Source organism: Dreissena polymorpha, chromosome 16, assembly GCF_020536995.1.
Source record: "Dreissena polymorpha isolate Duluth1 chromosome 16, UMN_Dpol_1.0, whole genome shotgun sequence".
Taxonomy (NCBI): Eukaryota; Metazoa; Mollusca; class Bivalvia; order Myida; family Dreissenidae; genus Dreissena; species Dreissena polymorpha.
The window spans coordinates 48485460-48510907 of record NC_068370.1 but is presented as its reverse complement, the minus strand read 5'-3'; the positions used below and the strand labels follow the sequence as shown (position 1 = coordinate 48510907).

At 35.9% G+C, this 25448-nt stretch overlaps 2 protein-coding genes, 1 long non-coding RNA gene and 1 other non-coding gene across 6 annotated transcripts; all 4 read right to left on the bottom strand.

The window, feature by feature from the left end:
* Positions 1 to 3910: 3910 nt before the first annotated feature.
* Trnas-aga (transfer RNA serine (anticodon AGA)) lies at positions 3911 to 3992 on the bottom strand. The gene has a single exon. It is a non-coding gene; the product is annotated as a tRNA-Ser (tRNA).
* A 2528-nt stretch (positions 3993 to 6520) lies between these two features.
* Positions 6521 to 7291, bottom strand: LOC127861829 (neuronal acetylcholine receptor subunit alpha-6-like). Its single transcript, XM_052400508.1, has one exon. The coding sequence runs from the start codon at positions 7289 to 7291 to the stop codon at positions 6521 to 6523; it is 771 nt and encodes a 256-aa protein (XP_052256468.1).
* Positions 7292 to 11316: 4025 nt separating this feature from the next.
* On the bottom strand, positions 11317 to 17314 carry LOC127862845 (TLC domain-containing protein 4-A-like). The gene is made up of 5 exons (XM_052402102.1): positions 17118 to 17314; positions 15491 to 15678; positions 14791 to 15040; positions 14473 to 14546; positions 11317 to 12176 (listed from the first exon to the last, which is right to left on the bottom strand). Exons 1-5 carry the CDS (start codon positions 17118 to 17120, stop codon positions 11864 to 11866), a joined length of 828 nt encoding a protein of 275 aa, XP_052258062.1. The 5' UTR covers positions 17121 to 17314; the 3' UTR covers positions 11317 to 11863.
* A 1086-nt stretch (positions 17315 to 18400) lies between these two features.
* LOC127861595 (uncharacterized) lies at positions 18401 to 19105 on the bottom strand. Of its 3 annotated transcripts, none has more exons than XR_008040286.1 (4): positions 19039 to 19105; positions 18791 to 18914; positions 18667 to 18759; positions 18401 to 18635 (listed from the first exon to the last, which is right to left on the bottom strand). It is a non-coding gene; the product is annotated as an uncharacterized LOC127861595 (long non-coding RNA). The 3 variants fall into 3 exon arrangements; XR_008040288.1 differs by having other exon boundaries at positions 18822 to 18914; XR_008040287.1 differs by lacking the exon at positions 19039 to 19105 and adding an exon at positions 18946 to 18981.
* Between the last annotated feature and the right edge of the window lie 6343 nt (positions 19106 to 25448).

The window sequence follows — 25448 nt, the reverse complement described above, 5'->3', positions numbered from 1 at the left end:
TATTTGTGTTCTATGTTAACTTTTTGTTTTGATGTAGACATTTTAGTTTAAATAAATATGCTGTTTTATTGTTACCATTTTTTTTGTTTTTATTATGCCTATGAAATATATGTATGAGAGGGTGGGGGGGGGTTCGTAAACACATTAAAACCTTCTTTGTTCCACTTTCCTAGCAATCACCTAGTTACAAATAAAGGCGCTATAGAGCGCGAAGCGCGACACGTATTATTAATTGTAATAATGAGTTTTGATAAAGGAAGCAGCCGCTTATCAATGAGGAGCACCATCACAGCACCCCAGTCTCATTACTATCAAGTCCTCCTACAGGGTGTTTTTTTAAGAACCACATATAGAAGACCGTAGGCCTGACCCGTATCTTGCCAGTGGTATGGACCCTTTGGTATGGACCTTTAACCCCGTTCACTATCCAGCGTTTAAACTTCCGGGTTTACATTTAAGCCGACTATTAATAGCTTATTAATATCTTAGTTAGAAGGTGATTTTTCAAGCGGTTCCGTAGTGTAGTGGTTACACGCTCGCTTCACATGTGAGGGGCCCAAGGTTCGAGCCCCAGTAGAATCAAATTATTTTATTTGTGTTCTATTTAACTTTTTGTTTTGATGTAGACATTTTAGTCTAAGGTTCATGGGAGGGATAACATTCATTAAAACTTTGATTTGGTTTGTCTTCATTCAATGTGGTACAATATGGTCAAACTATACATCATTTTAAAGGTAAAGACGGATAGAATAACATAAACACATTTTTGACATTCAATATTTTTTTGCTTTATTTATATTTTTTGCTTAAAACCAATACATTTTTACACGAATTTACAAAATCTCAATCTAAGTTAGGAAGGATATGCACTACCGTAAGTTTAATAAATACAAAGCTATATACATGTACAAGATCAAGTTAGCAACATTTCACCGAAAATTAATGTCAGAAAACAACAAATGAGTTTTTATTCAACTGCATTTTTGGATAATTTTCCTAAACAAAGTTTCTAAAAATAACTAAACTGAACTCCTTTTTAAAAATCCAGGTATGGCGGATAATAAGAGTCACCATTCTACTTCAAGGGCTCAACAATTTTGCTATAACCAAGTGGAAATTTTTAAACCATCTCAAATTGAAAAAAATTGCAGACGACATATAAAATTGTAAATAAATATAAAGAAATAGGTTTGGCTGGGTAGAAATCATTTTGATAAAAGGAGATATTGCTCATCAATAACAAGATTTTATGAGTTTTGTGCAGACGACTCTAGAAATCATAGTTTTACATAGAAATACACAGCTAGGTATCATGTTTTTTTCTTTCTTCCTTCCTGAACAACTACTGTCCTTGTACCGTTTTGAATAATGTGTTCCTTTTGGCAAACCGAATCTTTTTATACATTTGTTTATCGATTCTTTCTACCCTTTTTGAAAGCGAGGCACTCGCTGTGCTCCGTAGAAAAAAAACGTGCATTACAAATCGGTCGAAATCACGTGAAGTAGTAAGAAAAGCTGGTATGTGTATACACATACCTGAGAAAACATATCATTATTTTGACAGTTGGGTCGCGACTAGTAAAACAATTGTTTACATTAATCAGGAAGAGATCGCCCTTAATAACAGAAATGATCACACAGAGATATAATCACTTACCCTATTTCAAATATTTTCCAGCTGAAAATTTTCCCCCCACACGTCTTTTTTAAGTGTATTTGTATTGTTTTTCTGGAGCCGAAATGCATCTCACATAATATCCATCCGACTTCCGTTGTTTTTTCCTTCGTTATTAAAAACTCCGTTTAAAAGAATTATTTTTACATTTAGGTTGTTGAAGCGATTTATTATTATATATTATCAATAAAATAGTATACCGTGATGAATTGAACGGAGTTTCGTATCAATCTTTTTGTCAGTCTGTAAGCGTACTATATTGTGCGCAATATTACAAGTTCATGTGATTCGACAACAATTGTAAACATTGGTGAAATGCTTCTTACAAAGTTATTTTTTGGAGTGTTTATGAGGTCTGATCATGCAGTTTGCACACATCAATGGAAAGATTACAATCCAATGCATGTGTCATCGTCAACCGTTTGGATTGTCAATTAGGCGATGAGTGAGTTTTTGCATGTTTCTTTCAATTTGATTTATTTAAAAATGGCTACTCCCATCGTCATAAAATGACATGTGTTCGAGTTTTGATGTTTCTAGATATGTATTTTTTTTTACTATTTAAGGGTAACTTACCCTCATCAATGTCGATTTTATTAACTAGTTATATAATTTTCCGCCCAAATACGTTGAATAAACATCATCCAGATTTTTGAAAATAATGTCTATTTTGTGTTAAAATCGCTTTGTATTTTGATTGATTTTGTCGATGGTATGAGACTTTGCTGTACAAAATTGGAAGCAGTTTGAAGGAAAACCATCGTTTTAAGCAAATATGTAAACATGTTCAATATGGCACTCTTCGTTTAGTTAAATTTGAGTTCAATGCTAGGGGTCCCACATTTTTCAAACTGAAGCCTCTACATGAACCTTAAATAAATATGCTGTTTTATTGTTTCCATTTTTTTGTTTGTATTATGCCCATGAAATATATGTGTGAGAGGGTAGGGATGGGGGTTCGTAAACACATTAAAACTTTTACATTGTTTTCATATCAATGAGTATTCAACCCCTATCGTTAATGAGCAACGTAAGAATAAGTTCAGTATCATCTCCCATTAAAGTTGAGAAAAATATGAAATTACGCTTACAAGATGAAGCAGATTTTTTAAAACCTAAAAAGTTCTTTTTCATTAATGAAAACTGCACACGGATGCCAGTAAAAAAAGGAAATCAATGTAAATAAAATGAACTATGAAATATTTGGGGGTTACAACACAAAATTATAGATAACGGTAATTTGCGAGTTATAACACAACATCATACGATAGATAATGGTTATTTGAGAGTTATAACACACAATCATAGATAATGGTTATACCAGTATCTTTTTCCATTTTGTTTAAAATAATCGGCCAATATATTAATATTTACAGTAGAAAAAAAATCGTTCCATGTAACTTCATTGAGTGCCTTTTACATTGAAATTCCCGACGCCCTTTGATGCTTTGCATCAATACTTATCTTGTTACATATTTTTATCAACAAATTGCAATTATTTAACACATATAACAATGGTATAATCTCCCCTCAAGACTATTAAATCGGCTTCGTTGATAAAGGAATAAAAAGAAAACGTACATAGTTCAATAATCATGCGGAAACTCGAATCCTGTCGACTACGATAAATGTTTTGAAAAATCATCTACCCTACTCGCTTTAAAATGGCATTATATGTATATGTGATTTATGCGGTCGAGATAATAAAGATGCACATATTTTTTACAATATATGTTTGAATTTTGCATTTAGAAATAATTTATAGATTTTTTTCATTGTATGCGATATTTCGCATGTCAATAAACAATTCAACAATAACTGTTTAATACAGATGATGCATTAAATTGTTACATTTTACAATGTTATATGGCAATTTATAATATATTACTCTTTCAATTAATCATATTTAAATATTTAACGGTACAATAATGCCGCCTTTTACGGTCGATTTCGTACTTGCGCGGAAAGATGCCAACGGATTTCTCGTTCCTCGTCTTATCCACTCAGCCTCTAATACTTCTAACGACTGACCGCACACTGTAAACAGTATTGCAAATCAAACTTTTGAATTAAAGATAATGATTAAATATAATATGTGCACTTTACCTAATAGTCGCTTATTTTGAAAAAAACTTTGATTTTATATAATTCCCTACGCGACAGTTTGAATGTTCACTATTTATACTTGATTTCCAATTAACTTCTGGTTATTATACTTCGTGTCAAAATAGGTCTCGTTGTCGGCAGGATTCGAACCTGCGCGGGAAGATCCCAATGGATTTCTAGTCCATCGCCTTAACCACTCGGCCACGACAACTATTGTTCAATGACATTCGCTCAATATACATGTAAAGATACATCATAAATGCGGAAGAAAAGGACGTAATTCTGTTCAATCGATCTAATTTCACATTCAAAAACTTTGAAGTTAACATGCCCATTTAAGTTAATAAACCAGTTGTCGTGTCCGAGGGGTCAATGCGATCGACTAGAAATCCACTGGAATCTTCCCGCGCAGGTGCGAATCCTGCTGACAACGATAAACGTTTTGACAGATCATGCATAGGCAAATAATTATAAAATTAACACACAGTTTTCTTTTTATTCAAAAAAAGGCGTGTGAAGAATGAACTTTCTCGCTTCGAAAAATACGGTTTTATGTTGGAATCTTGCATGTTGTTAAGCAGAGATAGCGCGTTAAAGGTTTAGCTTGGAAAATGCGAGAGTTTTTCGTGTTGGCATTTATGAACGTTGTAAATCTATCGATACGCCATTCGAAGTGTATATTAGACGGTGATAAAATATGGAGACAGAGAAAGAAATGATCGTTTACCCGCCCTACCGTTCCTAAATATGTTTGTTTTTTAAATAATCAGCCACCTGTACTTTAGCGTATTTTCATTTCAAGTTCTATTTCATGTCAGATGGGACCTTAAAACGATCCGTTAAAATACTGATATAAAGGATGTCGCGACGTAAACGGACGCCTTGAATATTCTTTAACTGAGTGGGGGCATAAAGTTGATTACCGTTGCACATTAAAGACATAAGAGCGACAGAAGAAGTTTGTTTGTAATACTGTGTACAAAGCCCGGTCAAATACGAATGCCTTACTGCAAACGGCATTATCTACTCCTCAGAACTACGATTTTGATGCTTAAAAACTGCAATTAATAGACGTCAGAATTGCAATAATAACTGATCAGAACTTCAATTTCGAAGCAATGAAAACTGTGATTCCTACACATAAGAACTGCAATTTCCATACTTGATACTGCTTTTTAAACTCATTAGAACTGAATAAACTCTTAAAAACTGCTATTGCAACTCATTAGAACTACAATTCTGTAAGACAGACATTGCCGGATTAGTACCGTGGAGGCAAATAGGAAGTAACACTTTTGGAGCTCATGTCCGAGGTCCCTAGAAGGCCTAGTGCTTACTTGAACGCCAGTGCCAAGTCGACACATTTTATTTTTCGAAATTGAACAAAAAGTACATGTACAATATGAATGTTTACAATAATGATTTCCAATAGTAAACAAAACACATGTAGCGCAACCACCTCATATCTAAAGTTAAATATAGTAGTATTCAACAACAGACAAAGCAAAGTTCTGTGTTGACAAAGCACACAAATATGTACAAAGTACATAAAAAGGAAACAAACATCATCCAGTCTAAAAAGACAACACACAATGTGTACAATGTAATAACTGATGAAAAAGGCATAGAGAAGCAATAATAGGTGCTTATAGTTATAGTATATACTAAATAGGTCCTACAGAAACTTTTCACTTTGAATAGTATTTGAAAAAAGTGCTTAAAACTGCAACAATCATCAAATTTGAATTCTACGTTTGTGAGACAATAGCATTTAACGGTTCCCATTCTCTGTCAAAAGAATCTAACTTATTTTTTGAACTTGATATTTTGCTCAAGTTATCATGTCATACTTTATGAAAATCTTTGCATCTGTTATGCTTGAAATGCATTTTTTTCATTTTACACTTGTACAAGTATAATTTAATGAACAAAATAGCATTAATTATGGCTCTTGCAGACTTAATTGAATATCCAAATAGAAAGATTGTCATGTTAATGAAAGGAAAAAAAAACACCATAGTCGTGGACGTATTTAAATACGAAAGATATCACTTTATTGTTATAAATGTCGCTAAGCACTTATAATTTAGGATTCTGCGAACCCAGCAATGACAATGACTTAGTATTTTGCTGAGCCAATCATAATGACTAAGGATTTCAACAATCAATCAAATGCATTTATGAATCCCAATCTTAAACAATAGTTCTCTAAATATTCAATAATAACATTATATTTTAACTAACAATAACATTGTAAGAGCATATGCAGATCAACAATCATTATTCATTTAACAATAAACTTTCATCTAACGTAAGTACATTTTAAGTTATGACAGAGAAAATAGTTCAGGAACAAAATGTCCTAAATGATGCCACAAAGTTATTGTAAGAATGGCAACATTAACGCAACTTACAGCACATATGAACATTCAATTTAACTGTTAGGTGCATTTGTATTTATTTGCAATGTTTAATAACTATAACCGTGATAATCAATGCAACATTACGTTGGTGATAGCATCCTTGCAGTTCAGACATGGACAGTCAGTATTCGAACCCACGTTCTTTTCATCATCACTAAACATTTCAATGATTATTTTCAGTTTATATAACACTTAAACACTGTAAACTTAAATTTTCAGTTTGTTTTCTTCGTGGCCTTACGGTACTACCTTACCTTAACTAAGAAAGTTTTGAAACTCAATCAGGACGGAAATTCTTGGAATATTCAGCTGTTGTTTACTTGCTGCGTCCTGTAACAATAATCATAAAAACAGCGAAACTGCCAATTGCTGCAAGACTGAAAAGGCACAAAGCAACTCCGTCGATCATGTAGCTAATGTTCTTCCACGTGATTCGCTCTTCAACAGTTAAATCAGATGGTTGTTTCTCAAAATTATTGTCATTTTCAGCCGTAGAGATAGCCTTTACAGTTTGTATCCTGATCGCTTTTGAAGTTTTCCTACGTAACTTTCTCATCTCCAAAGGTTCTATTTTTCGCTTGCGACAAAGGGTGCAGGTCAATATCCGGTATATTCCAATCAGCCATTTCGGAACGGGACTTTCCGGATCCTTGTTGTAGATACGAAGGTTAAGAATGGCCACAACGGTAATAGCAGAACTTATAGCAATATCTATCATAAGTTTGAAGGAGATGATCGGAACGGGTTTCGAGGTTCTTGGTAGCATAGCGCTGACTATTGTCATGAAGACCGCGATGGAAAGGAGAACGGTAATACAGTACGCAATCCACTCACCTGACTCCGGCACCAAAAGAAACACTACCAGATTCAGGATGCTAAGGAAAAGAATTGGTAGTAACACATTCACGATAACATATTCCGGCTTTCTCTTGAGTTTGAAACCAAAACTCACTTGCCAACTTGACCCAAATCGTTCGGAGGAGGCTGTGTTGTCAACAACGTCCCACATTGGGTGTTCTGTAAATAACGCCATGTTAGCTTGGTCCGTCTCTGGCATGATGAAAACTTCATTTAACTCATACCCCATTGCGCTAAATGATAACGTGCACGTCTGTGTATCAAACGGGAAAATTTTGACGTCTACTGCGCACGTGGACTAAACCAACTTGACCGGAATCCAAACAGCGGTTCCATCGGCATAATACCGGATGCGATTCCAAGTCGCCCCTAGGCTCTCGACGTCATCTGACGGCGACGTCAGAATAAGTTCTGGCACCCACACGTCATCATAGGATGTCAGGATTTGATAAGCACCACCATAACCCGCAGGGTCCCACATCATACTTATGTCCTTCCAGATTATCGAAAAACCAGCCACAACCGAGAAATTTTCGCTGACTTCATCGAACTCCTGAATCGACTTGACGTACATTTGAACGGTGACGTTTACAGTGTCATCATGTTTACGTACAGGTCGCACATTTTTGTTGTACTCGCTAAGCAGGTCTCGTAACAAAGTCTTTGTGTCATCTATCATCGCTCCAGAAACACAGCTAATGCATGTTACACAGAGAAACAAGGCGATACCTGAAACACTTAACATGGTTATATTGGGTATTCGTGTATGTTTTGATGCTATATTGTCAGTGTACAAACACGTCATATAAGTAAGTTTCGTGTTCGATAGTTTCCAGTCTTTATGATCATAGCGGTAACAAGGACCTTTACCTTTAGTAGCGTTCTTGAATGTGTCAGTTTCTTTAATATCCAGTTATAACAATCGCATGCCAAGTTTGTTCTCGGCGCATGACACTAGCATTACTATTTTGAAAAAAAAAATACTCCTATAAAAATCACAAACGTCAACGACAGTGTCTGGACGTCAAATAATACTGATTTTAGTATCTCAGTGCAAAGCCTTTGTGATCTTTTAAAAAGATATTCACGCCTTTTGACGTTTAACGCGACAATCGATCTAGATTAATTATTTGAATAGTTTAGTATTTCATTATCCGTTTAATCATTGTCTATTCGATCCCTTTGCAAATTATTTAAGCCCGGCTATTTGCTCACGCCAATTAAACAAACTCAATCAATTACACTACACGTTGACGGTTGATATACCCAGAGGTCGGACTGAGCGCTGGGGTGGGGGGGGGGGGGGCAAAATAATGTGATTTGCCGACTTGTATTGAAACAGCAACTTCATCTATCAAGATTGTAGATTTATAGCACCGACGTTATGCTTCGTGAGTTGAATCGAATCTCCGTTGTTCAATGCTTCAAATGACCAAATTAGTTTGATTGCTATATTACTCTGCTATGCCGTGTGGTGAATGTGAAAACGTGTCTAAAACATTCCCTATAATGTATTACATAAATGCTCTTAAATTTTCTATATCGGTGCTTGACTTTTGGGGCATATCTGTCTGATACAATCTGCACTGTCCTGCTTATATGATACTTTAGACGGCGGAAATGAATTGAACATGCGATGCATCAATTATTCATGATATATGATATCATTAAATATTTACCTGTATTGTGCAAACTATTGACGTTGGAATTTCGACATAGATTTTTTTACTGTGCCTTCAGCTATATTTATATGGCTTCTAGATGACCGCCAGATATTACCGCAACTCAGTCAAAGGCAAACGTCAAATGCATTCTTGCGAGCTATATGCGCAAATCTAACAAATATTGTATATCCAGATGTCTGTGCCAATTGAGATAAATACATAGTCGAAAAAAAAGTTGATATAAATAATTATGTTATTGGCATCACATCAATAAACGAATGAACAATGGTCATATGAAATATCTTTCCGTGCAAGTTCGAATCTCAGGACGTTAAAGGACCCTCTGAAGATTCTTCAAGATATTAAAGACATAAGAGCGACAGAAGAATGTTGTTTTAATGTATGTGTAGTAAGTCCGGTCAGATACAATCAAGAATGCCTATTTGCAAAATTCATTTCCTTCTCGTCAGTACTGCGTTTTTATGTATAAAAACGGCAATTCATATATTTCAGAATTGCAGTACCGACTGATCAAAATTTCAATTCCAAAGAAATCAAAATTGTGATTCCTACACGTTGAAATTCAACCTCACAAGAACTGCAATTCACACTAATCACAACTGCACTTCCTCAACTTTTAAACTGCCATTAAAACTCATCAGAATTGAAATAAAATCTCTTAAAACCTGCAATCATAATTCATTTAAGCTGCAATTGTAACACATTAGAACGGACTACATATTAGAGCTGCGATACCGAATAGTAAAATCTGCAATTCCTACTCATCATAACTGCAATCCATACGTATATGTATATGTCTAATTAAAAGGAAGCGCAGTGCTAGAACCATAACTTATGCCGTCATATTTTGGAGATGTGACCCCTATTTGATTGTTATATCTAAAGTTTGAGCATATTTGTATACTAGAGAGTAACCTGCGAATTTCTCGTGACGCATCTTTGTCAGCACAAATTACTGTTATGTGGCTTGTCAAATGTCGACCGATATTAGGGTTGGTAACTAATAGCCTCATCTCTGCACGTGTATGTGTTGAATTTCAAAGTAAATTTACAAGTCCTGCTGAAGATTTCGCAGCCAAATCAGATCTCCCTTCCACCCCAAGCTGTACTACCAGAAAAAGTCAAGCGCTATCAGCTTGGTTACGCAAGAGACGCATGATAGTGTATTGCAATCTCGACAGAAGTAGTTTTATTTTCCCAGATCTATTAATATCTCCTGATTTGGAATGGACTGGGCTGCGCAAAAATACCACTTGAATGACGTAGCACCCAGTGGACTACTTTAATAATTCATACACAAACTCTTCCGCGACACGCATAGCTAAAAAATTGATTTTTGACTTATATACTTATTTTGATTCTTATAAACAGTGTGTAGAACCAATGGGTTTTTCCGGGTTTTACACACGGGAAGGACAGAATGTAAACACACCGTTAAGAACTTTATTTTTGCAAATATCTCAAGTTATTGAAAAGCATTTGCAAAATTCGTTAGTGCATTCAAAATAGTTTTTCTTGCGGTTTGTGCCGATATCTCAAGGCATAAGAATAAATCATTGAATACGTCTGAAATTGTTGACAACATTTCACCTTTCGTGAAGCATATCCGTGTACAATGAATGCAGTAGATAACGAATTTGTGAACAAGAGCAAAGGCTTATTAAAGTTATTCCGATGTATTTCACATTGCCATAAGCAGCATAAACATCTTTTATGCACCAGTTGAAATTCTTAAGAAACATAATTTTAAAAATGTTATTTGAAATAAAACACCACTTACCGTCGTGTATACATCCATTAAAGTTAAAAGGGGAACCCCATAAAGTCACGTGATCCTGAACCATGTGAACGATCCTTTCAAAATTGTTTAATCTCACACGATATGCTTATTATGTTTCATTTTATAACTTATTGTAGTTCAAGAACTGAAACAACGCCGCAAATTATTTCTCGGCGCGTATGCAGGCAGTAATCGGGTTTCAGGTCATGATCAAATCTGTCATGCACAAATTGCTCTTAACCTTAGTTGTTCGCAAGCGAACAACTAACAATGTTTAACAAGGTCAAGTTAAGGTTAAACATGCGATAAACGGAAGTCCTGCGAGCAGGATTACATGCACTCAGTTGTTTAATAAAAACCCATTATGAATACTGCAAAAAGTGTGCATTAACTTCGATTTGGAGGTGGATGTGTAAGCAGGTACAAAACAACGATGTTCTTTGCATTTCATACAAACAACATTATTTAAGATTCTGTTCCTGTTATTTTACTGAATATATCTAAATGCGTTTATTCTAAGTTATTGCTTAACGAAAACTTAATGAAAATTGCATAAATGCTAGAGATCTGTGAACAAGATCCTTAACAGATTAATCCCAATCACTTTTAATGGAAAAATTGAAAGATTCAATTTTTGATGATATTTAAATCACTTTATCAAAACGTTGTCTTTAAAAAAATCAGTTTAAATACATCATATATAATTTCTTGGTATACTCTACTATTCTGGAAAGACGTTCCCGAATATTCGGCGTAGTATGATGTAAACGTATGGCGAGCTTTTGAATATTGTCGTTTAGTACTTTATTTTTGAACGAAAAATTATATGTAGTTAACATTTGGCGCGTGTTGCACAGGTTTTACATACATGATTTAATGATTAAATACATAGCATGTGATATATATATATATATATATATATATATATATATATATATATATATAGTACATAGAGTATATAAAAGTCAAGCTTATTTAAATTTATGTCTATAATTAAACTGTATAATATTATATTTCATTATGTACCAATTGTAAACGTATATACAGAGTATTTTATCACAGCTGCAAATAACAGTATTATGCCCTGAACATAACAGAAATTATACATTGCATTTAGGAATATGACGCAATGATGTTTTGCTAGTAGCTTAACTAGAACAACGGAAATATGTATCATATATATGTCTATGCAACCAAACACATACATTTGTAATGTTACCCGATACATAAAGTTTGAATGCGCCAATGTAACACAGTATATTTGTAAATAATTTCATGCATCATGTGAGAAATTATTAGATTATTGCTAATTCTCTTTAATTAACTTCAAACGCAGCTACAATGTTTTGAATTTCGCGCTATTGTTTGCAACAGGCTTTTTCAAGCCTTTTATCGCTTTGATGAATCCTCGACACATCTTGTAAAACCAGTACAGATTCAGCGCGTCCAGAACGAAGCATGGTATGTACATGATCAGCTGGATGTGCCCAAGCGTTAAGACAGCATCTGTGCCGGTAACCAGCCAGATCTGGTACCAGTATATCGGCATGGTGACCATCCGGAAGAAGAAAAAGGTCGCCACCATCAGCATTCCGTTGAGCAGTACGCAGCAGTTAGAACGCGGGACGTCTAGAATGTCGAAGAACCACCTGGAGCGTTAGCGAACAAGCGAGGTAAAATGACGATGAATTTGTTATTTGTTTTGTTATTTATAGTTGGCCTGCATGATTTTTATATGTTTTAAATTGTAATATAATGATAAAAATATGTTACAGTAACACAACATAGGCAAGAAAAATTATACATTGAAGACGAATTTCATTAAAGGAAGCAAAGACAAATTAGCGCCCCGAGCCGATTGTGACGAAGATTTTTACATATTTTCCTACAATAATCGAAGCATTCGTCTTTTTATTATGATCGGAGTAAGTGTTCGTGTGTCGTATGAATAGATATCGTTGCAGGAAATTAAAATGATCCGTAAAACTAAATTTAGATTCACATCGTACATGCATGATATACATGCTGGCGAATTCGACTGTACAGACATTTACGATTTCATAATTAAATATCTGGCTTATTTCGCATTTTTCGCCATTGTTCTTCTTTACTTTTATTTTAATTTATTTTGAAATATATGTATGATAATGTTTTTCACATATCATATAAATTCATAAATATTTGACAAAATCGTGCAGTCCCGCTTTAAAGGGGTCTTTTCAAGTTTTGGTAAAATGACAATATTAAAAAAAGTTGTTTCAGATTCGCAAATTTTCGTTTTATCTATGATATTTGTGAGGTAACAGTAATACTGAACATTTACCATGGTCTAATATAGCCTTTATATGCATCTTTTGACGATTTAAAAACCTGAAAATTATAAAGCGTTGCAACGCGAAACGATTGAATAATATGGAGAGTTCTGTTGTTGTCGTTTAATTTTGTGAAACTACGAAGATTTCTTACATAAAGTATAAAATACGTCTTCCACATATAATTGGCAGGATGGCCGAGCGGTCTAATTGGTTTTTACTCCAGGATTCCGGTGGTCACTGGTTCGAGCCCTGCTGCGGGCTACTTTTTTTCCCTTTATTAAATTTTATTCTTGATTTTTTATTGGAGCTTTTTAGATCCAATGTTTACATTTATCAATATAAAGCATTTAATGACAAACTTCAAAACATGCCAAAATCTGTGCAAAGGCCCCTTTAAGGTGTTGTTGTTGCAGCGAATTCGAACTTCAGGCGTTCCGCGCCGACGCAATACAGCTTGAAGTCAAGCCGCCGGAGTTATCTTAGAGGGCAACATATTGTAAAAAGAAGAATTGACCCTTACCTAAACACATGTTAACCTCCGCGCTTTTGAAATCATGCAATGTAAAGTGAATAACAACATTCATGTATAAGTATCACCTTCCATAGTATCACAATAACTAAGAATAATGATATGGTAACTTCTTTACAATAAACACGATTAGCTGTTGGGAATAAAACAAATAAAAAGTTGAGATTTGTAACAGTATTGACGAATGCCTCCACATGCCGCATTGACACAATATTTTACAGGTTGTCTTCACATAAAACAGCGGACACTATGCTTAATGTTTAAAACGCACTAAGTGACCCCGTGACCTAGTTTTTGCCCGGCATGACCTATGTTCGTACTTTACCTACACATCATCTAGATACAAGTTCTGACCAAGTGTGGTGAAGCTGATGAAAACTACTTGAATACGAGAGCGCACACCATGCTGAATGTTTCAAACGCACTAAAAGACCCCGTGACCTAGTTATTGACATGGCATGACCCATATTCGAACTTGACCTAGACATCATCTAGATATAAAATCTGACCAATTTTGGTGAAAATCGGATGAAAAAAAAACTTGAATTAAAGAGCGGACACTTAATACGGACCGACCGACAGACCGACCGACAGACCGACCGACAAGCTCACTCCTATTTACCCCCCTAAATTTCGTTTTTGGGAGTATAAGATAAGACAATGGTGCTATTTAAGTACAATGCCGTCTCATATACCATCGAAAGAAGCGTTAATAATGTTTTATTTAAGTTAAATTGCTAAACACATACATCTATGATAAGTTAACTTCAGTTATGACACTTTCTTGATAATGCTAATTCGAAAAAATCGTTATTGAAATTTAAAAAAAAAATGTTAATTTATATGGACTTGAACCCCCACTTTTCAGTTTGGTTAAGGAGGGCCTTGGTCTAGAAGACGTACATTTGGTTAACAGGCGAAGTAGAGACTTCCGCTACTAGAAGATGTACATTTTGTTAGCAGGCATTGTAGAGACTTCCGCTATGAGTCTAGACGACGTACCTTTGGTTAACAAGCGGGGTAGAGACTTCCGCTACTAGACGACGTACCTTTGGTTAACAGGCGAGGTAGAGACTTCCGCTATGAGTCTAGAAGACGTACCTTTGGTTAACAGGCGGGGTAGAGACTTCCGCTATGAGTCGCAGCATCCCGAAGTAACACAGCACGCCGTAAGCCTGTTATACAGTTAAAAACGATAACTGACAAAATAATGATTCACATGTATTTTTTATTTTTTTTTTATCGTGTATATGTTGGGTTGCGAGTTTGTTTTTTCTTAAAGATTCTTCTTCGTTTGTTATACTCCAAAATAACAAGCAAACGAAGAAAACAACACATTATATCGTGGTTGTAACATTATTTTGTTTTAAAACTATCTGAATCAACCCGAACGATTTAAAGTAGTGCGCGTCAACCTACCGATATAAAATAATACGCATAAACGGTGGCTGCGTGGTGGAACATAAAGCCGAGGAGCTCCCCGGTGCCCACGTGACACCACGTGAGCATGCAGATGACATCCGCCAGCATGTAGCCGGCGATGATACCGCAAGCGAGACGTGCGACGTAGCTGTCGTGCCAGACCTTGTCCGCGGAGAGGGCGTCTTCGTAGAACAGTGTGTGAGCGGACATGGCTATCGCTAGGGCGGCGTTGATGTTGGATATAAACCTACACATAAAATAAGTATATAAGCGATATATATTCCTGTTTTCCGGATACATTAACGTTGTATATGAAAATGCTAATTTACGATTATCCTGGACAAAAGCTCGCGTACAGTACGTCCCTTTTAGGAACGCGATAGCGTTCGTATTAGATGTTTAAACAATTCTATGTATTACAATTATTTTAGTTTATTTCAAATTTTAAAATTAGTCAGTATGCATACACGTATACGAAAAATAATTTTTATACGAGAATATTGTGAACAAATCGTTGTTAAGACAAATATTTTTTGTTATATAAAATGATATTATTTGTTTCTTTTTTAATAAGGTTATTTATGATTCGCAGCTATAAATGAACCAAGCCCATCCCTTGTGAAGTCTTAAGAACTGAATTTATTAACGCGGACCAAGACTTCGGAAATACAGAATTTCTCAAAACGACGTAATAAACCTGTCGTTCCAATCCATGCGGTCGCGTATGGACAACGTTCGGTACGCAGGCACGAGGCAACCGGAAACGACCGGACTGACCAACCGGAAAAGGATTATATTAAGCAGGAAGCTGGCTCCGCCTCCGTACAGTACATACGACGGATCATATTTGAGTTCATGTGGCCGCGCGCCAGTTCCTCCCGCTTCCTGTTTCGTAAGAAAGAACGAATGCTTTGTTTGAAAACATGTTTAATGCTTATTTTCAGTTTTACACTAGCAGACTGTTGTCATATTGGATAAACAAAAGTGACAGCTTAATAAATGAATGTGCTTTTAAAAACTGTTCACTTAAAAATAATGTCGTAATATAAAACGGAAACATAGAACACAAGCAGAAACATTATATTTTATTCGAAATAAAATGTATGATTGTATTTTTACAATATAACAATATAACGTTTGGTTGTTGATTAGTTTTAAGTTGTTTCCTCAATCTCATACAATATGTTACGCACGTGTATCTATTTAACATACACCAGTGACATTTTTTGTATAGAATCGACCAGCTGGTATGAAGAATCGTGCTTTTAACAAGTTATACTTGATATCATGCTTCAGCCAAAGAGCGTCAATAACGAGTGTCATACTGGTGTTCAAGCAATTTACAATTCAATATAATCAATGCAATAAAATATAGTAAAAAAGACACACACACAAATTTCATTATTATCAAGTTCAGAAAAATATGCATTACGTGCATATTAAATACCATTTATCACACATCTAAATAAAATTACGAAATGATGTATACACGAGATAACAGTAAAGCCTAGACATATCCGTATTAATATAAATTGTGGTTCACTGACGGTCTAATGTTCGTGCTTTTGATATTATTTTAAACTGTTATTTTAAGCGATTCAATAGTTGATGTAATCATGTAAACATGAGAACATCATACAACAATATATCTAATAATTGTTCTGGTTAACATGTTCGGTGCGACACTAATAGTAATTCCTCTCCATGTAGATGGAGATACGTCGTATGATTTATGTACAGCGGTCAGAGTTTCATATGTACATATCAAATGTTCGATACATGAATACGTGTGTACGTAATTATGTTAGACAAAAAAAAATTGGTATATCAGTCACCTGAATGTTTATAGGTATGTCCATGCAAGCGCGAGGCAGGTAATTTACAGCAAGATTAAAAATGTATCCGTCAACAAATTATCAATGTATTTAATAGTCACCTTTGAAGTGTTTTCTCTAAGAATCCATTAATAATCTCAATCACAACATACACAAACATTTCTCTTTAAATTCCCGAAAAAATATGTAAATTCAATTTTCATTTGTCTAATTTATATAGTTGTTCAATATCGAAGTGATAATTTGATCTGTATACTCAGTTAGCATTCAACGATCTATTTCGTGAACAGATTCGATCCCTCTACTCAAGAGTCGTTTTCTCCAGCAATCCAAGCGATTAATCGACCCACTAAACACATCTAACTACACTTGCATGCTCTATTTACGGTATATCAACTGTAAAGAATTTACTAAATCCATATAGCATGTATATAAACAACGTATGTAAAAAGTTCTTTAAAATGCTATTATCAAAAACATAAAACATACCATCACTTCAATCTTTTATTATAAGTCTCTTCCGTACTTAAATGCGATGTAAACCTCAGATCCCGGAATTAACATCCTATGTATTCCCTTTTCTTTTGTTCGTAATAGTATGAGTTGTGATACTTCATGTATCAAGTGAAAGTTATACATTTACAAATGTATGTCATTTTTGATAACAGATTGTACTTATGGTCCAGATCTAGTCGTTAGTCGTTTAAGTACACCTAAACGACTCTTTATCTGACCAAATTGACAACAAATAGATAACGACTCTGCGCCATTCACACGTAACGTGCTAACGTGAAGACAAAATGCGGTAATTAAAAAAGATATAGAAGTTCGATCATCGTGCGGACGCCCTCCGGAATCAAACGGTCGCCGGCCGATGTATATGCCCCTGGGAAAAACCTTGACTTTTGCCGATACACGTTCAATGAATCCAATTTCGGGCGATCGTGTTTTGTTGCAGGTACAGTATTTGTTTGGAGTGAGGATTTTTTTGTCTCATGTCAATGCATGAGTGTTGATGGAACTAACGAAAATTACTAAACACTTAACTTTAATTTCATTAATAAAATCATATTCTGGCATTACTCTTCGGTACTTTTATTCAAATTTGTTTCTCAGCCCTCAACGTTTGATATATTGCCTGTTAAAGAAACTACTCATTTTGAGAGTTGTGTTGATAAAATTAATAATAAAGGGAATGTGTGCAGCGTTGATTCAATGAATTATATTTGTTAATAAGAAAATGATTGTTTAAATAAATCACTTTAGTTGAGTTCTCGTTCTGTTATTATACTTTGTAAAAGTTTTAAAGAATTTATCAAAGGAATGTTGTCGCATCAATAACAACCCGATGTTCACCGATTTAAAAGTCAGGCGTTATTAAATAAATCGTATCTCGATAGTATAGCTAAATCAGAATTGATTAATACTCATGGACGAGTACAACTTACATTCACTTTGATCATATATACCAACGAAACCTTGTTTATGTGATGTTTCGCATGAATGCTGAAGAGGTATGCTACGTGTCAAAATTGTGTTTATCTACTCCATAACAGAAAACGTTACGTTAACAACACATTCATCGACTATATTTCTGTCGTGAAAAAATCTCCGTCAATGAAATTTAAGAATAATGTTTATCATCAATCTTTAATAACGACAAAAATGTTCAAAGTAAATAATGATATATAATCTATCGTTGGATATAATAATGTTAACGTTCAACTTTTTTGGAAAGCGTTGAATTTTGTTGATATGTTATGTTGGTTTAATTCATGTTTTGTCTGCTGCTGGTCAATCTGAAGATTCCCTTTATATTACAAGATATTAATTATAACCATGAACAATATGGACGAATTTGACTCTTTAAAAAAACACACACGATTCATCGGGTGTAGAATGCGTTTCTTAATCGGTTTATTTGTCCCTTATAAACCTTAACTATCCGTATAGAAAGTTAGCTGATGTTAAACGTACGACGCTGCGAGTAGTATGATTTTACCCGACCTGGCATGTATAACCCTAGATACTTACCGACCTAGCATGTATAACCCTAGATACTTACCGACCTAGCATGTATAACCCTAGATACTTACCGACCTAGCATGTATAACCCTAGATACTTACCGACCTAGCATGTATAACCCTAGATGCTTACCGACCTAGCATGTATAACCCTAGATACTTACCGACCTAGCATGTATAACCCTAGATACTTACCGACCTAGCATGTATAACCCTAGATACTTACCGACCTAGCATGTATAACCCTAGATACTTACCGACCTGGCATGTATAACCCTAGATACTTACCGACCTAGCATGTATAACCCTAGATACTTACCGACCTAGCATGTATAACCCAATATACTTACCGACCTATCATGTATAACCCTAGATACTTACCGACCTAGCATGTATAACCCTAGATACTTACCGACCTAGCATGTATAACCCTAGATACTTACCGACCTAGCATGTATAACTCTAGATACTTACCGACCTAGCATGTATAACCCTACATACTTACCGACCTAGCATGTATAACCCTACATACTTACCGACCTAGCATGTATAACCCTAGATACTTACCGACCTAGCATGTATAACCCTAGCTACTTACCGACCTAGCATGTACAACCCTAGATACCGACCTAGCATGTATAACTCTAGACACTTACCGACCTAGCATGTACAACCCTAGATACCTACCGACCTAGCATGTATAACTCTAGATACTTACTAACTACATGAGCTGCGTAAATTGGGTAGTCGTTTAATATCACTCAAGATAAACAATTTTGAAACTGAAAAAAACTTAAATAAATGCATAAAATTCAAAAAGCATCCATAATCAAGCGAGATTATTAGAGTGTATAAAATTCTACTAGGCCCTCGTCAATAAATAAAACCTTAACGTTCTGGAAAAGCATGTCAGACGGTACATGATGCAGGTGTTGTGAACGTAGTGTAGTTGTCTCTGATTGGCTGACCCACGCCTGTATGGAGTCTCTTGTAGAACTCCATGAGCTGAGAATGGGTCTTTCTCTATGGTTCTGGCATGGAAGGGCTCCACGAGTAGCACACCCAGGCAGGTAAACACAACGAGTGCCTTCATGGGGTAGGGAAGCTCTATCACTTCTCTTACGAGGCAGGCCAGGCGGTTGTTAATGTAGTGATTCTTTCTAAGTTACTTTGTTAGCTGGTCAAAGCGGTATATTAGGAGTGCTGCTGTCTTGAGGGACGCCCAGACCCGCTTTATTTGTATGAAAATAGCATACTTGAAACCTGCCTTTACTCACTGAAGAGGAGAAATTTCCTGTAGTGGATCCACGCTTTGAGGTCGCACTCGGCAGCCCTCAACTTGAGGAACATGTCCAGCGCCTGTCCAGACACAATTGCATTCTTGCTGTCTAAATCGAGATCCACCATGAAAATCTGAAGCACTTGCTCCATCTTCATATCTACCTTCACCAACCAGTTTACTTAATTCATAGCACTGTTGAAGCCCAGTATAGTATTGGTGCCAAATAAGATCTGCCCTGTTGACGTTGAACATTTCTGCCAACAGCTTTGAAACCTTTTTTGTGCTCCGTGCATGTCAGTTATATGTGAGTCTACATAGAGAATAATATGTTATTGTTATTTATGTACTTGAATATTTCCGACGAGTTGAAGAAAGGTTTACACGGAGAGGCTTATCGAGCCCTGTAAGCCTTTCTTAGTCGGATAATTTCAAGATCACAATAGCACTAATATAGTATTCTATTTATCCTACAATATTTATAATAACACATCTTTGTTGATTAAAATATTTGCGTTTAATTGTTAAAAGTAATAGGTTATAAGGCAAACTATCGCTATACGTCTCGACTCGAATTGATTCAACGTTTTAAATCGTACGCACTCAAGTAGACAACCGAAGGCTTTGTTCAAAATTAAATTCTGTATCACCTGAGAAAAGGACACAAAAACAAAGATGGCTGTCATTTTCAACTGAGCGATCAGTTGTTTACATAAAGTACCTTGCACGAAATCGTGAGACCAAGACGATGAAGTAGATATGAACAACTTGGTTAAAAGTGGGGGTTAACGGTGTTCTATAATCTCTATAGGATTTAAATGCCGATGTTGATAATGAATCTTTGGATTTGCAACGGATAGTGAAACTGGGCACAGGAATTGCTTACAACAGGGAAAAACAATAACTATGTGCAGGCATTGTTATATATTATAATATGACATATTAACCAAATCCGTCATAAATGTGGACAATGCTTTGCGCCAAAATTCGCTGGATAGTTTACCTTGTTAAGGCTACATTATTGCAATAATTGAAGTGCCATACTGGTTACTGAGTGTGTTAATTGCAAAAGAATAAGTGACGATTAGTGGTTAGAGTATTTTTTGCGATCGTCGGTCGTCGGTTTGCCGTTATTGTAATCAGGTCAACATGATATTTTATTGATGGAAGTTAGTCAACATTTTGCTTGGCGGCGTATGATAAATCCGATACTTGCAAAAATTAGTGCGAATTTAAGTACATTTTCGATGTTTTTTAGTCTGTTCGATTTATAAATGAATGGCGAAATTGGGGTATACATGTTCTTTTATGGATCAGGAATTTCATTGTTATTTGGTCTTTGAAATGACATCCGAGACCTCCAAAATAGTTTTTGTCGGGGTCAGCTCTGTTGTTCGGCTGGCTAAGTAGCGCGGGATTCCCAATGTGTGAATGTTGGAAGAGTTTTTTTACGATAAAGTTCTCAGTTTTAATTGTCGCGGTTGTCTTGAAAACACGATAAGTTTTGTTTTGTGGTCCCCGCTTCATATGTTGTTAACTATTATCTAATTGTGGGTGCCTGGATGTTAATACTTTTTTTAGAAGGGATAGATGCGGTGGGTCGTTTGAAGAAAGACTAAATAGAAGATATATACCGGTCATATCGGCTGTTTGTTGTATTCTTTTGGGGCGTAGGGAGAGTCGCTATATCTACAGCGGAGAGACTAATGAAGATCGGATTGAATATAGGAAACGTGTGAAAGAAAGATTCGAGGATGATTTTAACTCTCGATCTTGAGGCGATTAATATGAATCTATCTTACGGAGCATTCCGGAGATAGTCGATGGATCACGATTGGGTGTCATGTTGGTAACTATATACTTTATTGTGTGACGCAAAGGCTATTAATAGAAAGTACGTTAAGCATTTTACGTTACTTCAGCTCGAAGTTTATCGAGTAGCTTCACTGCCGGTAAGTTAATTGCTTATTAGAAAACTTTTGCAATCTTGTTAATGTTTACTTAAACAGTTTGTTATGAAGTTTGTTTCTATGACAAAATAATGTAAATGTATATCATGAAAATATTTGCTCTTACACAAACATATTTGTTTTGTTTTTGTTTAAAAGAGAGTTTGAAAACAAAACTGCAAAACCAATTCAGAAGTACGTGCTTTTAAAGGGGCCTTTTCACGTTTTGGTAAATTGACAAAATTACAAAAAAATCAAATTCGCAAATTTTTTATGTAGTTATAATATTTTTGAGCAAACAGTGATACTTAACATTTACCATGCTCTAAAATATTTACACGCATCTTTGACAATTTAAAAACCTGAAAATTATAAAGCGTTTCATCCCGAAACGATATAATAATTTGGAGAGTTCTGTTGATGTCGTTATATTTTGTGATACTATAAGGATTGCTTATATAAAGTATAAAATACATCACTCAATGTATGAGCACGGATGGCCGATTGGTCTATGCGATAGGCTTTTACTCTGGACAGTGCTCCAAGGGTCAGTGGTTCGAGCCCAGTTGAGGGTTACTCTTTTTTCTTTCTTTAATTTTATTCTTGTTCTTTTACTGGAGCTTTGTAGACCCCAATCGATACATTAATCAATATAAAGCATTTAATGACAAACTTCAATAAATGCCAAAATATGTGAAAAGGATTTTAATAACGAGAGTGACTATCCATTTTCTGCTCCATTATTCTTGTTCTTTGGCATGCATTGTTAATTTTGTAAAGCTATAGTTTTATATCACAATAAGAAACAAGAAAACATGGCATTTGAATAAAAAGCCAAGTTAGGACAAGCCTAAAATAATGATACGAAACTGAATGAGGAAATCCATTTATTTATTGCGAAAACCTTTTTTACAATAGAGGTATTGGACGAACCATGAAGACCATGTCAACTTTTTTGCGCGCCAATTTATCATGTAACAGCTATATGTTGGGTCATGTTCAGGATTAATCTTTTACAGGATTAAATATTAGAGCTAACATTATGTCTTTCTTTCCTTATCAATACATTTTAATGGTGTAATGAAATTATGTGCACGCAGCTGACTGAAAAAGGCAGAAGGAGGCATCGATCGTTTGAGGTCAGAAACTAAAGGCGTTCCCGGGCACAGCAGCCTGCATACTCGCTACGCTCGGGTAAGTCAGATACTGGAAGCGTTCCAAGACGCAACAGTCTGTACTGTTGTCAATCTCAGGTAAATCAGTGTTTGAAAGCGTTCCCATAAACAGCAGCCTGTACAGCCGCTGTACAGCCGCCACTCTCGTGTAAGTCAGAGACTAAAAGCGTTCGCAGACATAGCATCCCGTACCGTCGACACTCTGGGATTAGTCAGAAACTGAAAACATTCAAGAAACAGCAGTCTTACAGTCGTCAATCTGAGATATGTCAAAAACTGAAAGCTTTCTCTGGCAAAGCTCATTGTACAGTCATCACTCTCATGTAAGAAACGGACAAAGAGCGTTCATATATAAAGCAGCATACAAGTCACTCTCAGGTAATTCAGAAACTGAAAGCGTTCTAAGACTTAGTTACCTGTAGAGTCGTCACTCTCAGATTATTCAGGTACTGAAAGCGTTCCAAGACACTAGTGACTCAGAGATGGAAAGCCCCCCCCCACCCCCCACCCCCCCGCGCCCCGCCCGTACTTAGCAGACCGTACATACGTCACTCACAGGTATGCATTACAGTTAACACTCTTGTGTAAGTCAGAGACGGAGAGCTAGAGTTTCAAGACACAGCAACAAGTAAGTAAGAGACTGAGAGCGATCTCAGACACAGCAGCATGTACGGTGTCACTCTCAAGCAAGTCAGAGACGGAGAGCTAGAGTATCAAGCCACAGCAACATGAACGTTCGTCACTCTCAAGTAAGTCAGAGACTGAAAGCGTTCACAGACAGCAGTATGTACGTTCGTTACTCTCAAGTAAGTCAGAGACTGAAAGCGTTCACAGACAGCAGTATGTACGTTCGTTACTCTCAAGTAAGTCAGAGACTGAAAGCGTTCACAGACAGCAGTATGTACGTTCGTTACTCTCAAGTAAGTCAGAGACCGAGAGCGTATTTACCGAACTTCACCTAAATAGTATGTTCAAACTTACTTTAATACGAGAAACGGACGGAACTGTTACTAATATCTCTACAATATTGAAACTTCGAAAAGGGAATGGCTGTAGGTTAACGTCTATCATGCTCCACGTACAAAACATATTTAACTTGATTTATACAGTAGACAATACTTTTCAGTATCTTAAGTAATCACAATTCATACAGCGTCTGCCCCTATGTAAATCCTTGTTTTTCTACTTTGAGTCTAATTCGATCTTATAGTATTTTTTTAACTTTAATCAATAACTACCTCTTTGTCCAAGCTCCACCAAACTTTCAATAAAATTTATACACGCGCGCGATCAAACAAAATACGTGATACTTTATATGTTATACGTTGATATATACCGGAATACTTCATTACACAAAATGGCATACAAATAATAAATAACGATGTATGCATGTATTTGTAATTGTACAAATAATATAATTATTTATTTATTCAGCATACAGGTCAATCGTATATCAAAAGATATTACACCAAAATTTAAGCAATAAATATAAAACTTACAATTATCTAATACTACATTTCAATCAACTTCCGAAAAGTGTATAATGATATGTTTGTAGTTGACATAAAATTAAGTACGCATCGTCAATTGACATTCAGATTGTGTTATTGTGTTTTCAGAATTATGTCGAAAATGTTTCCGTGGAGGTATGTACTATAATGAACCGACTGGGATACGGCGAGGAGATCCGACGGTGGCGCGTTGAGAATTACAGGGAGTTTGATAGGCTTTTAAATGCATGTGGTAGTAGGGGTTCTAGAATGACAGTTGGCAGCAAGGGAGAGGGGCTGACCAGCTTTTACGAAAGCGACCATGACTTTTTATTCGAGTTAAGCGAATACCTCTGTGTGGAAGATGGGATAAATCTGCTCACAATAGCAGACGACATTGAAGTGTACAGGATGAATACATGTGCATATCCAGGACACTGTATACTATTTCTAGAAAGACCAGCGCACAGAAGATTGACAATCATCCACAATGCTCTATGTGGTAATGGCAGGGGAGACATTATATTAAGTAGTGGTTTATTTGTAGACGAATGGAAAGCACTTGACCGTAGATATCCACAATATACTTGCAGTGAAAAGATAGTGCACTATGAACGCGCGGGACCGTCGCTTCCGATGTCAGTTGGAGGTGTAAGTTATGCGGACAGGGTATTGTCACTACCTTGTCACTGTCCCAGCATCCTTCAAAGATGAGCTGCCAGACATCGTCATTGGCCGTCACCAGACATTGTCCAGAAAGTCGTATCATTAGGAGCTTATCTAACCCCGGTGGGATCTAAGGGAAGTGAACAGACGCACATGGAATGGAGGATTTGTTTCAACACTGGCGAGACAGAACTAGTGAACAACCTTAATGACACGCAAGCGAAAGTGTATGTGTT